We start from the raw sequence: 12,463 nt of genomic DNA on the forward strand, positions 1-12,463 counted from the left end.
TATAAAATGGTCACTTACTGTTTCTTAAATGATCTATAATGGAAAGATTTGCATCCCTTCACACGCTTACCATAATTTACAAAACTTTGGGGGAGGACAAGCACCTGAATTGGTTGTTACCTTTGTACTGAAACCTCAGATTGTTTTACTCTCAACCAATGGTTTATGGAATAAATTCATTTACAGTGGTATTTAAACTTTCCCGTGTAGGGAATACCCTGCAACTATCGACACACTCCTGGAACGCCCTGTCCCAATTCTAAAAGACTGTGTCAGCTACTAGAAGGAAATAAGTACTATCATTGCAAAAAAGAAGACATTTTAAAAAAATTTGAAGCTATCAACAGAAATGTACAGACACAGAAGTATTGAATATAGAATGCATTTAAGGGGAAACTAGATTAGCACACGAGGGAGAAAGTAATAGAAGGATATGCTGATGAAAAGGGGTGGGAGGAGGCTAGTGTGGAGCATAAATGCCAGCATAGACCAGTAGGGCCGAATGGTCTGTTTCTCTGCTGTAAATTCTATATAATTTTATGTAGAATTCTGAAAACACTGTGCTCGCAATTCATGTTACGCCAGGCTGTAGTTGGACAAAAATTTGATAACCTTGCAGATGCCCTAGATTCTGAGGACGCTCTAAGGTCTGTGTACCTCAGTTTGAAAATTCTGACATACATTGCAGTCACTCACTAGAACAGACTTCTACTCTGACCTTATATCCATTTATCCTGTTGATAATGCATAACAGCACAGACAACAAGTGCTGTGACAGCAGGCTGGGGTGAGTGATCAAGTAAATTAGTATTTAAACTTTAGATTTCACTCTACCAGTCTACTGATGTCTGAATCCTAACTATAGGTTCAGTTTCCTGATCGTGGCAGTTGTTTTTCCAATACACCTTCAAATCTTCTGAGCTGCAGCATCCATATTGAAAATTCAGACGCTGCATTTAATTTGAATTACTGTGTGTATGTACTCCAATATCTGAATTATTCCAAACTCCACTAATTTAAACACCATGTGTTGGTTATCTTTGCAACACCGGCGGAATTTGTCCTTTTGCTTGCTTGCAGCGCACATCACAACCAAACTAGGGTGAATCTGGAGTTAGTCATTCCCAATGGATCTCTAAAAAGTCTATTCTGAAGTCATATTCATTACAAAGAGTCAGGGTGGAATATTACAGGGTGCATTTGGTGAGGCCTCGCTCTTGGGCTGTAGCCTCACAAAATTTATCCTTATGATCTGTCAGATGAGTTCATTTCGATCGCAAGTGCAGAGCTCATAGTTGCCATGAGTTCATGGGCTCTGCTTCTCATGGTGATGGCTGTGGTGTTGTACACTGGGAATAGTGAAGTGCCCAACATATGAACTAAACTATTTAAGGCAGCGTCCAGGTTTGAGTGGATAATGTTAAAGTATGCCTTAGAATCAAATGGATAAATAGCAAATGTTCAAATAGTGCTTGCGAGTTCAAAAAATAATGGTTTCCTGAACTAGGTAGTCAATAGGAGGGAAAAAAAGTCTCCATCTCTGTAAAGCACATCAAAACATCAGATTGTGTAAATATTCCTTTGAAAAGCAGCTAAACAAGGACTTTTCTCTCTAGGGAAGTGACGCGTTCCTTGAAAGACTTCTCTTCGAGCAAGAGAATGGCGACTGGCGAGAAGGTTTGTGGATAAAATTTCGATTGTCTACGTGTTGTTTCCCATTTTTTTCTTTCTAATTTCCTCTCTTTTCCTCTTCCTCCTCCTCTCCTATAACTAAGGACTCTTACTGGGATATAAAACCACCATCTCTCTGGTACCTTGTTGAAGTGGCCATTCTTCATGTGCGAACACAATTCTGTCCTCACCCAGCATCCACACTAAACCTTCTAGCAGAATTCAGTGGATAACGATCAGGAATGGGAACACTGGCTGATTCTTTTCCCTTTGCCAGCTCAGAGGCAGCATGGTCAATTATAACGTCCTAACCTATTGCCCTGGCTGAGATCAGCTAGAACCTTCTGGCCTTTATGGCTCAATTCTACACTGAACAAGGCATGTATCCATTAGGCTGTCAAGGAAACATGGTTGCCATTCATATTGAGTGAACTAAAACAGATTGATCAGTGAAATTTCACACACCAATGGCATGGGAGCTAAGTCCAGTTAAAATCTGAGCACATAATGACTGATCAATGCTCTCAGGTTGCTGCCTCAGAGGGAATCTCATAGAGTTGTGCAAGATATTTAATGGAATCGAGAACATAAACCTGAAATACTGTTTGTATTTGGCAGGGCAGCTGAGGGAACAAAGGTTGAGGGGTGTGGACAACAAATTTATGAAAAATATTAAGAAATATCTCTTAACTTAGACATTGATCAACAGCTGATTGCCTGGATCGATTGTTCATGCCAGGACACTGGATTCACTTAACAACTAGATTACTGGGAAGTAAATAGAATTGGTATTCTGGAAGGATAAGAATAAATGGGCTGAATAGTTGCCTTCATCTGATCCTATCTTGTGACTGTAAATATTAGTCACTGTCTCTTGAATTGACTTAGGCCTACACACAATGTATGAAAAACAGAACTCTCCTCAATGCATCATATGAACAATCTTTTCTTTTGTCTGTCGTTGAATTCTTGTTATTTTCCTGTTTGAACCAGTTCCTTGGATGATTCTGAGAATGGTTAGAAGTTTTTGCTGTCATGAAATTATCTCTGAAAGTTGCTTTTCTCTCGTGTGATATTTTTCTGTTTCATGAACTATTCACAAAAACACAATGGAGCAGAGATAGAAGGCAGAAACGGAGGCATATTAAAAAGCCCCAACACCAATCAGGAAGCCATTGACCCTACCATACAGTCACTCCCACTCTACAAATATTCACAGTGTTTTTCAGTTTCTGACATGACAGTGACTCTGAAAAATATCACATCCTGTTAGGAATTTCTGGTTAATTCCCTCCCTTCCTTGGCCAGATTTTAATACCAAGTTTATCCTCAAAGCTTCTCCCTCCTGTGGGTAAAATCACCTCATTTGTACTTCAGGGTGGTTTCATCAACAGAAAAGAGAAAACATGGCAGCAGTGGGGGGGAAAAAAAACACCTTCCGAGAGGGTTTGGTGGGGTCTGCCTTGAAGTGGTTCAAATGGAAACGAATGCTGCATGTGCTCCAATTTGATAGACTAACATATTGGTGGGCCTGCAGTTTTTATTCTGTTCCATTACAGAACTCATAAAAGAAACCAAATATAAAGCAGGTACTGTTGAGAACACTTCAGTGGCAGTTAGTGCAGAAGGAAGAATGGGATGGAGGCAGAGTGATAGCAGACGTGTTCATTTTACACTGTACATTAGCGTATGGACCAACCTGGCTCCCATTTAGCACAATCATCAATTCCTTTACAAACAACAGTAATGTGTGCGTGTGTGTGTGTGTGTGTAAAATAAACCTCCAACTCTTAAACTTATTGCAAAAATGTGTATATTGGGAACTGTGTAGTTCACGTCTGCTTCTTTCAAGATGGATTCCAGAATAGGTCGATCACTGAGTTTTTAAAAACATTTTGTTGAGAAAGCCATCGTAAGGTTGCCTCCTCAAATATTCCTGCAATTCTATCCAGTTCCACAGATATTGTTTATAAATGCTTTGCACATACATACACACAAACGCACATGTGATTAATGTATAGGTCGCTGTGTGTGTTTTGGGCTGGGGGGGAGGGGGAGGTGGAAAGTCTGTTAACTTTGCCAACAGCTGAGTTGTGAAAAAGTGACTTCTGTGCCATCCATTATCAGTGTAATAAAAGTAATTACATTTTGTTCCACATTACAGACAACCATGAGGGACCTCTCTCAGATGCTGAAGAAAATGCCCCAGTATCAGAAGGAACTGAGCAAGGTATTGTCGGTCTCAACAATGCAGCTCACAGAATAGCAGCTTAACTGGACTGGATTTTCTCACTCCACAGTTCACTGGCTTGTGATAAAATTCCATCCATCATTGTACAAATAAATACTGCCATAAATATAAATCCAAATTATGTTTGTGCATTTCTTTGAGGTCTGTTGGTTCATTTCCATTTTTGTTTTGCAGTATTCCACCCATCTTCATCTTGCTGAGGACTGTATGAAACACTACCAGGGCACTGTGGATAAGCTGTGCCGAGTTGAACAGGTGAGATGTTAGACCCACTGGGGACTGCAGAACCACATCTGAACCGTGTTAAATCATACCCAATTCAGAGCTTTCCATCGTCCTCATAAATACACCAGTGGAGACTTCCAGCTGCTGGCCGCCCGTTTCTCATCTGAAACTCGATTGCTCCTCCAGGCCCCGCTAAAATCTTCTGGCGCTCTGACGACTCATTATCATCACCCCCGACACCCTCTCCCTCCCTCTTTCCTGCATCCTCTTTGCCCCCCTCTCCTCCCCACCTCTGCATCCTTTCCCCCCACCTTGGCATCCTCAGTAGTTTCTTCCCGTCCCCACCCCCATCCGTCGCTCCCCCCTCCCTGCAACTGGCCTCACTTGCCAGTCCGCTGCGTGCAGTAGCCGAACGATTTTTATACTGATGAAATCAGTGTGTAAAGCACGTGGCGCCCGCAGCTCGCCGAGAAAATGTTGCTGATACCCGAACCCAAAAGTGGCTTGGCCCTCCCGACTGCCACCTTGGGCACCGCTGATATCGTGCCCATTTGGCGCCCGAGCCAAAAGTCTTGCCCACTGCAGGTACAGGCAGTCAGTGAATCTGGACATTGTCGTCGTGGGCCACAGAATCAAGTTCTATATCTTCTCGGAATCTGATTTCAGAATGAACATTCCTTTACGGGTGCTGCATGATGTGGAACTCCGAACTGACCTCAGCTGTCATGAAGAAGTGCAGGCAGAGGTCAGGCGCTTATCCACAGGGAGAAAAAGCACAGGAAAGCACACATCAGCTTATTTCGGGCCGCCTGACAGAGATCAGTCAAGACTGAGAGCCCACTCACTCAGTTTGAGAGTAACATGTGTCTCGGGGGATACTTAAACGAGATGGATACCGTACCAAAAATAAGTGAGCAGCACGCAAGCCTGTTCATTAGCATCAACGTTTTGAAGTGCATTGGTGGATCTTCACAGTCCATTAGATCTGTTTCTGTCGCAGTGACAATACACTGCTCTCCATGTCATTTACAGGAAGGAATGAAGCCATGTTATTTCTAAAAACCCTTTATAATAGTGAAGCATTCCAGAGGGCTATTACTGCATGTCTTTACACAGGATGTATTAATGCTTTGGGGTTCATAATGACATTGCCAAGGCAGTCAACCACAACTGGCATTTTAAATTACAATAATATATTTAAAATTCCAGTGTTCTTCTTTATTAGGTTCAGTGACTCCTCCCAGTGTGCCCCATTAGCACTGTAATTACTCACCGTAAGCTTCTCCCCCATTCCGCACCAATTTTCGCCCCTCGTTTCCTAAAGGCACTGGGGGAGATCTTGGCTTTGTGCGACAGTGTAAAACAGGTGCGAGTCGACATTGACTTGAATGGAAATATAAATCGGAGGAGATGCAAAACGGCCTGCTGACTCGCCATTAACTGTTTTACACTGTCGCACAAAGTCCAAGAACTACCCCACTGACTCATGCTGATTAATTGGTTTTCCAAATCATTCTTCATGCATGAGTCTTGACAGCAAGAATGTCAGCAGGCGATTTGACCACATAAGGCACCAAAACCAAGCCCTTTCCTGTCACCACCTGACATCCACATACTTTCCAGCAGGGTGAAGTTGATAGTGATGGGTGATTTTTGATAAGCAAGGGTATTATGGGTTGTGGAACCAAGGAGGGTAATGAATTTAAGATACAGATCAGCCATGATCTAATTGAATGGCGGAACAGGCTCGAGGGGCTGAATGGCCTACTCCTGTTGCTATGTTCTTATGTAGTTCCACAAATCTTTATATTTGATTTTTAAGAAGAGTGTTGGTGATGAGAATTAAAGTTTCAAATTGATAATGTTGGGTTTCTATTTTCATTGCTACAATTATTTTCAGCACAATCTCACTTAAAATTGATCAGCTAAACTGAAAGGCATACTGCAGCATTGACAACTGCTGGGTAATGCAGCCTATATTCAGTCGCACACTTCTACACCCTATTAATCCATTTAGTTACCCTACCTTAACCCAGTTGATACAGCACTAAAACTTCAGTCAGAATTCACATCACAGGTGACCAGGGTGTAGGTGGAATAAGTTTTCAGCAATTGTAATCTTAGGTAGTTCAGTGGATCTCGCAAAATGAAACATTCTAAAAATGTTGCAAATGTCATTTTTTTAGGATTTGGCCATGGGGACTGATGCTGAAGGAGAGAAGATTAAGGATCCAATGCGAGCCATTGTTCCCATACTGCTCGACAACAACGTTTCCACTTACGATAAAATTCGCATCATCCTTCTCTACATCTTCCTTAAGAATGGTGAGTGAGAAAGGCTAACATCAGAGATGCAGTCTGTAAGCCTGAAGGCTTAACATTTAAGCTGACTGCAAGTACTGTTTTCATCACAGGATAAAGTCAAAGTGCTGCCGTACACATGAAGTGCATTTCACTCGTTTTCCACCAGACTACTTGGGGAGATGTTCGACAACCTATTGAAAGAAGTGGTCTGCTGGCAGTGAGCCAACGAGCTCTCTGGTGGCAGGAAATGGCATGGTTGGAATGAGTCATAAAAGATGTGTCATAATTTGTTCGCTCGCTCTTCTGGCAAAAGGTGATGGTCTCGAAACAAGTGAATTGATGGAGAGATTGGAATAATGAAGTTATCCCAACGTGCAGCATACAAGGGGGGTAATTTTGACTCTGGACAATAGTGTAAAGCCGATGATATCGGAGAGATGTATAATGGGCAGCTGATCCGATATCGCCCGTTTTACCTTGTCACCCAAAGACAAAATTACCTCCAAGAGCTGAGAGACGTACACCTACCACATTCACACCAGATGGAGCTATGGGACACATATACTGTTTACATGGTTGATACAAACCTGTTTGCTGGAAGGGCATTAAAGGATGTGGAGAAAAGGCAGGGAATTGGAATTTAAAAGATAGGACTGCCATAACTAACATAATGGCAGAGCAGGCTCAGAGCCAAATGACCGACTCCTGTTCCAATGCACCAGATCTGCAATGACTGGTTGCTCTTTTAGAAGTCTCCCTATACCACACACCTTTGTCAGGCAATGAAATCGGCTGGAGACTGTACCTGGGCTTCTGTCCCTATGCTTTGAAACTTGAGGAAATGCAAATGTGCCCTGGGAATGATTGTGCTTTCTTTCTCTCTTCATTGACACAACTGAGATTGGGGCTCAGGGGAACATGGATGCAACCCCCATTCCATGCCTTCATGCTAATCCGATACTTCAAGGCTGAAATGTGTGGGATTATTGGAGAGTTATATCAGCATTGCAGTGACGGGTCTAAAAGTGATAGCAGCTCTGATGTTGGATTTTCTCTTACAAAAGAATTAAAATTTCAAGTTCAACCCCTCTCTTTCTTTCTGATTCTAAATTAGGAATCACTGAGGAGAATCTGAACAAACTGATTCAGCATGCCCAGATCCCACCGGAGGACAGCGAGATCATTAACAACATGGCCCACCTGGGAATCCCCATTATCACAGACGTATGTCATTCTGTTTAATTAACATTGTAGCAATTGTGTGTTGAACTATTACCTTGGATACTATTTTCATTATCGCCAAGATCCCAACTTTTCTAGGACTTTGAATTCTAAAAATTGCAAAACTATTTCTGAATGATTAGATTGCATCACATGTATTCTTCCAAAAATCTTAGTGTAAAAAATATTAATTGCACCGGCATGTAAGTTACACTAGGATTTGGTGCTGTCATGAGGGCGTAATATCATGAAGATTTCCCCTGTTGAGACAAAGAGTTGCCTCTCTCTAAGTGCCTTGAGCTCCTTTAACACCAGGATGTTGCATGCAGTTACACAATAGAGCACTTGTACCCTGAGCACACACCTAGCAATGGTGATATGGTTCTAAAACGTTTGTAGGTCAATACTATTTTGTCTGCAGATGGCTGAGGGGGAGGATGATGGTACAATGGGGATTCTATGGCATCTAGCAACCACAGTGCTATTTGAGTGTTGTACAATGTAAAGGCACAACAGCACTAAATTAAGCCTTCAGATTTACTGTAATTATTAGTTTGTAATTCAGTGACCTGGATGTTGAGAGCAGCAGCATAATGCCTATTTGCCAGAGTATATAACCTTACTAACTGAAGGAAAGGGTATGAAGATGGTGAATGCAGCAGGATGTAAATAGAGGAAAAATGAATAGATAAACATATTTAAAAGCGAAACAAAAAATGTTATCTTCCAAGAGCATTAACTGTGAAGATTGTAACAGATGCAGTTGGTTTTAGATCCTTATGTTTTGGTTGTGAATTACATTTTAGTTCACTAAGTTGACTGCTTTTCCACTTTTACCAGCCATTATCAGCATCAAGTGCTCATGGGTCTTGGGCTAGGTGCTGACCAAATCTCGCTCTACTCTATCCCCAACAATATGCCTTAACTCCAATCTGAGAAGAGCAGGCCTCAATGTGTCATTTGAATTTTTGAATTCCCTAACCAACCATTTTGCAGGTCTTTTTCAGTGAGATTTCCAATTTGGTGCCAGTTCTTGTTGAGTTATGGACAGTTTTGTATTATCCATTCACTCATGTGGAACTGTGTTGACAGTAGTTAATTGTAAACAATTTTACAACACCAAGTTATAGTCCAGCAATTTTATTTTAAATTCACAAGCTTTCGGAGATTTCCTCCTTCCTCAGGCAAATGTTGGAAGGAAGGAGGAAATCTCCGAAAGCTTGTGAATTTAAAATAAAATTGCTGGACTATAACTTGGTGTTGTAAAATTGTTTACAATTGTCAACCCCAGTCCATCACCGGCATCTCCACATCATGACAGTAGTTAAAGTCAATTCAGTGAGGGTGTAGAGCTGGAAGAAAGATAAATCTTTCAACCTGTCAGTCTGGGCTGAATCTGAATCAAATCCCAGAAGTGAAAGAACAATCTTTTCAGATCTAACTGATTGGATCGCTCAATCTTGAACTCTGCATACATTTCAATTAACTTTTGTTTTTACAGACCATATTTATTACTTTTAATTTGTCTACGTATTTTTAAGGAATTTTCCTTTTTCATACCAAGCATGACTAATATAAAGAATCATTCACATCATTACAAAGCAGTAACATCTGGCATCCACACCTCACATTTAGATTACAGAATTAACACCACTCCAGAGTATTTTCAAACCACCCCACTTTATTGGGGGAGGGGGAGAAGGGTGTGTGATTAAGTTTCGAGTTTATTTTCACAAGGACAGTATAATGTCATCTGCAATGAATGAGTGATGATTATGAGACATTACCTGTGTGTTTTTCAGGTTGCATTTGATTACTGTTACACCCAATGTATATTATAAATTTAATGTTGTGTCTTAAGAAGTTGACAAACGTTGCAGGTGTATCACTATTGTGTAACTGCACGTATCAGAAATCCTCAGCTTGCATTAAACTTTCAGCACTGAAGAACTTTAAAAAAAATGTTGTCAAATAAATGTACACCTTTTCAACGGTAGTAAGGAAGAATTCACATTCTGTTCTTGTTGTTCAGTCAACCCTGCGTCGTAGGAACAAGCCAGAGCGTAAAGAGCGAATCAGCGAACAGACCTATCAGTTGTCTCGATGGACGCCGCTCATCAAGGACATCATGGAGGTTGGTGACCTTTTGTTGACTCAGTAAATGGATAAGTTATAATTCTGTTTATTAAATAATTCAATGGAAATGTTTTGTGTGCTCCTGGAAAACCGCTCAAACAAATTTACCTTAGTAATCAAAGTCCAATTTTGGCTGGAGGGCCTAAACCTTTGGTCATAGGTGGGACAATTAGTCCACATCTGTACATTTGAACTCTTAGTACAATGTTCCTACATTTGCAGCCTCAACTTCTAATCCAAATAAGCCAATACTGCTTAAATGATCGAATGGGGAGGGGGGAAGGCTCAAACCTTTGCTGATCGGGTTATGAATTCAGCTGATTGCCTGAAAATCTTCCCATCCATCTAAGTATCTAGGACCTAAGACAAGTCTTTAAATAGATTGAAAAGGAGTGACACATATAGTAATGTTATTCTCAAACTGGATGATTTTCTGGGATTCAGTGTAGTGTTCTCATTGCACTCTAAAATGTTTCGAATTTATATCCTGTACACACTTCTACAGACGTTACATATATTATAATCCAAAGGCCTTTCGGAACTCAATTGACTTAATGTAAATAAAAAAATACTGGAAATCTGAATCAAAAACAGGACAATCTGGAAACACACAGCAGGTCAGTGAGTATCTGTGATGAGAACAGACAGCCAACATTTCAGATTCATCCCTTTCTTCAGACCTTAAAAGTAACAAAGATAAACAAGCTTATTAATTATATCAGATAAAGAGGGGAGGGAACAAAAACAGAGAGGCAGGATTGTTGGATGATGTAACAGATCATCTCAGTCAAGTAATGGGAAGTATGAAAGAAATTAATGGTGGGAGGGTTAAGGAAAAGGTGAGAAAACAGCAGAGATGTCAACAATTGAATACCTGGGGATAAGGTTTGCAATTAAAGTACAGTAAATCCACCAGCTCTGAAAGAGACAGAACAGGTCAACAGGGAGGACACAATGCCCCTGCCAGCACGGCATCCTGATGAAGAGTCTCCCCCCAACCAAAACGTGAACTTGTTTCCCCTCCCTCCTAAACACCAACAATCCCACGTAATGTCGCCAATAACTTGTATTCCTTTAAGTATTGAAGATTAAGGAGTTATCTAATTGAGGTGTTTAAGATGGTTAAAGGATTTGATAGGATAGATGGAGAGAAACTATTTCCTCTGGTGGGGGAGTCCAGAACAAGGGGGCATAAATTAGAGCTAGGCCCTTCAGGGATGATGTCAGGAAGCACTTCTTTACACAAAGGTTAGAGGAAATCAGGAACTCCCTCCCTCAAAAAGCTGTGTCAATTGAAAACATAAAAACTGAGATCGATAAATTTTTGTTAGGCAAAGGTATTAAGAGATATGGAACCAAGGCGGGTAAATGGAGTTAAGATACAGATCAGCTATGATCTAATTGAATGGCGGAACAGGCTTGAGGGGCTGAATGGCCTACTCCTGTTCCTATGTTCCTAACTTGAACTGTAAAGGAAGTGGAGGATATAGTTAAAATCTGAAGTTACTCCAATTTTTCACATCGTTCACCTGACGAAGGAGGAAGCCTCCGAAAGCTTGTGAATTTAAAATAAAATTGCTGGACTATAACTTGGTGTTGTAAAATTGTTTACAGAAGTTACTGAAGACAGTGTTCAGACCTGAGGGCTGCAGAATGCCCAGAGGAAAGATGAGATATTGTTCCCTGAGCTTCATTAAGCTTCATTATAACTGTGTAAAAGGCCAAAGACAAAAATGGAGAGGTGAGAGGGGGAATGAAAGCCAGAGGTAAAGTGATGGGCCACATGGAGCTCCAGGTCACATTTGTGAACAGAACAGAGGAGTTCAGCAAAGTGGTGACCCAACCTGCGTTTGGCCCAACTTTATCTACTTTTGATTGATGTAATAGTGGGAGATTATCCAACATCCTACTGAGTATGACTAGAAAGAGAAGTTAATAAAAGTGAAGTACCAAATGAAAGTTAACGTTAAAAATGTGCAATTCCTTTTGAATGAAAATAATCCAATAGATTGTGGTTGAGAAACTCATGAAATGGGGAGTTAATGAAACGCAGATGAAAAGGAGCTAAAGAGTAAAAGTGATCAACATCATGAGAGCTGATTGCTATTTAAAAAATCCTGTTCTGAACCCTCCTGCAACACAAAATCCACAGGTCAGAAATGTATTTTAGAATGTAACGGTGTGTTGTCAATTTTTGTATCATGTTGTGGCAAATGTTTACACAGTCAATTGAGTTAGAAAATCTGCAGTGCAATAGATGCATTTCTGGGCTGCAAGCTGCTGCACCTGTATCAGTGCTGAGCCAACATGAGGCCTAATTCACACAGGGTAAAGAAAAGTGTCAGTTTTTCCCTATGAAGATAATTGCCATCTGGACTCAGCTCACTCGCTAGGCCTCAAACAATTAAATTAATAGCACAAGCGATTAATCTTAATGTAATTTATAGGCTTTCTTCCTGCCCCCATAACCTCTATTTGTATTCCCCAGACTCCCCCTGGTCTCTATTCAATAACCCCTTTTCTCTGGACAATTGTAGGATCAGAGGATTAATAAAACTTAAATCCAATAGTTCCATGGATGCCAGAAGCCACGCCCTCTGTCATCGAGTGGCCATATTTCATTTGTTAGCCTAGACAGTGAGTATTGGCAGCCTA

The 12,463-nt window shown here is 40.9% G+C and overlaps 1 protein-coding gene across 3 annotated transcripts in view; it reads left to right on the forward strand.

The window, feature by feature from the left end:
• The window catches only part of LOC137300399 (syntaxin-binding protein 1), a 116,238-nt gene that overhangs the window by 98,085 nt on the left and 5,690 nt on the right, over nucleotides 1-12,463 (forward strand). For all 3 annotated transcript variants that reach the window (XM_067969479.1, XM_067969477.1, XM_067969478.1), the window contains 6 exons: nucleotides 1,617-1,677; nucleotides 3,836-3,901; nucleotides 4,097-4,177; nucleotides 6,334-6,472; nucleotides 7,566-7,675; nucleotides 9,705-9,806. In XM_067969479.1, coding sequence (XP_067825580.1) covers nucleotides 1,617-1,677; nucleotides 3,836-3,901; nucleotides 4,097-4,177; nucleotides 6,334-6,472; nucleotides 7,566-7,675; nucleotides 9,705-9,806 — 559 coding nt within the window. The remainder of the gene's footprint in view (nucleotides 1-1,616; nucleotides 1,678-3,835; nucleotides 3,902-4,096; nucleotides 4,178-6,333; nucleotides 6,473-7,565; nucleotides 7,676-9,704; nucleotides 9,807-12,463) is intronic.

This window comes from Heptranchias perlo, chromosome 31, assembly GCF_035084215.1.
Source record: "Heptranchias perlo isolate sHepPer1 chromosome 31, sHepPer1.hap1, whole genome shotgun sequence".
In the NCBI taxonomy this organism is placed as follows: Eukaryota; Metazoa; Chordata; class Chondrichthyes; order Hexanchiformes; family Hexanchidae; genus Heptranchias; species Heptranchias perlo.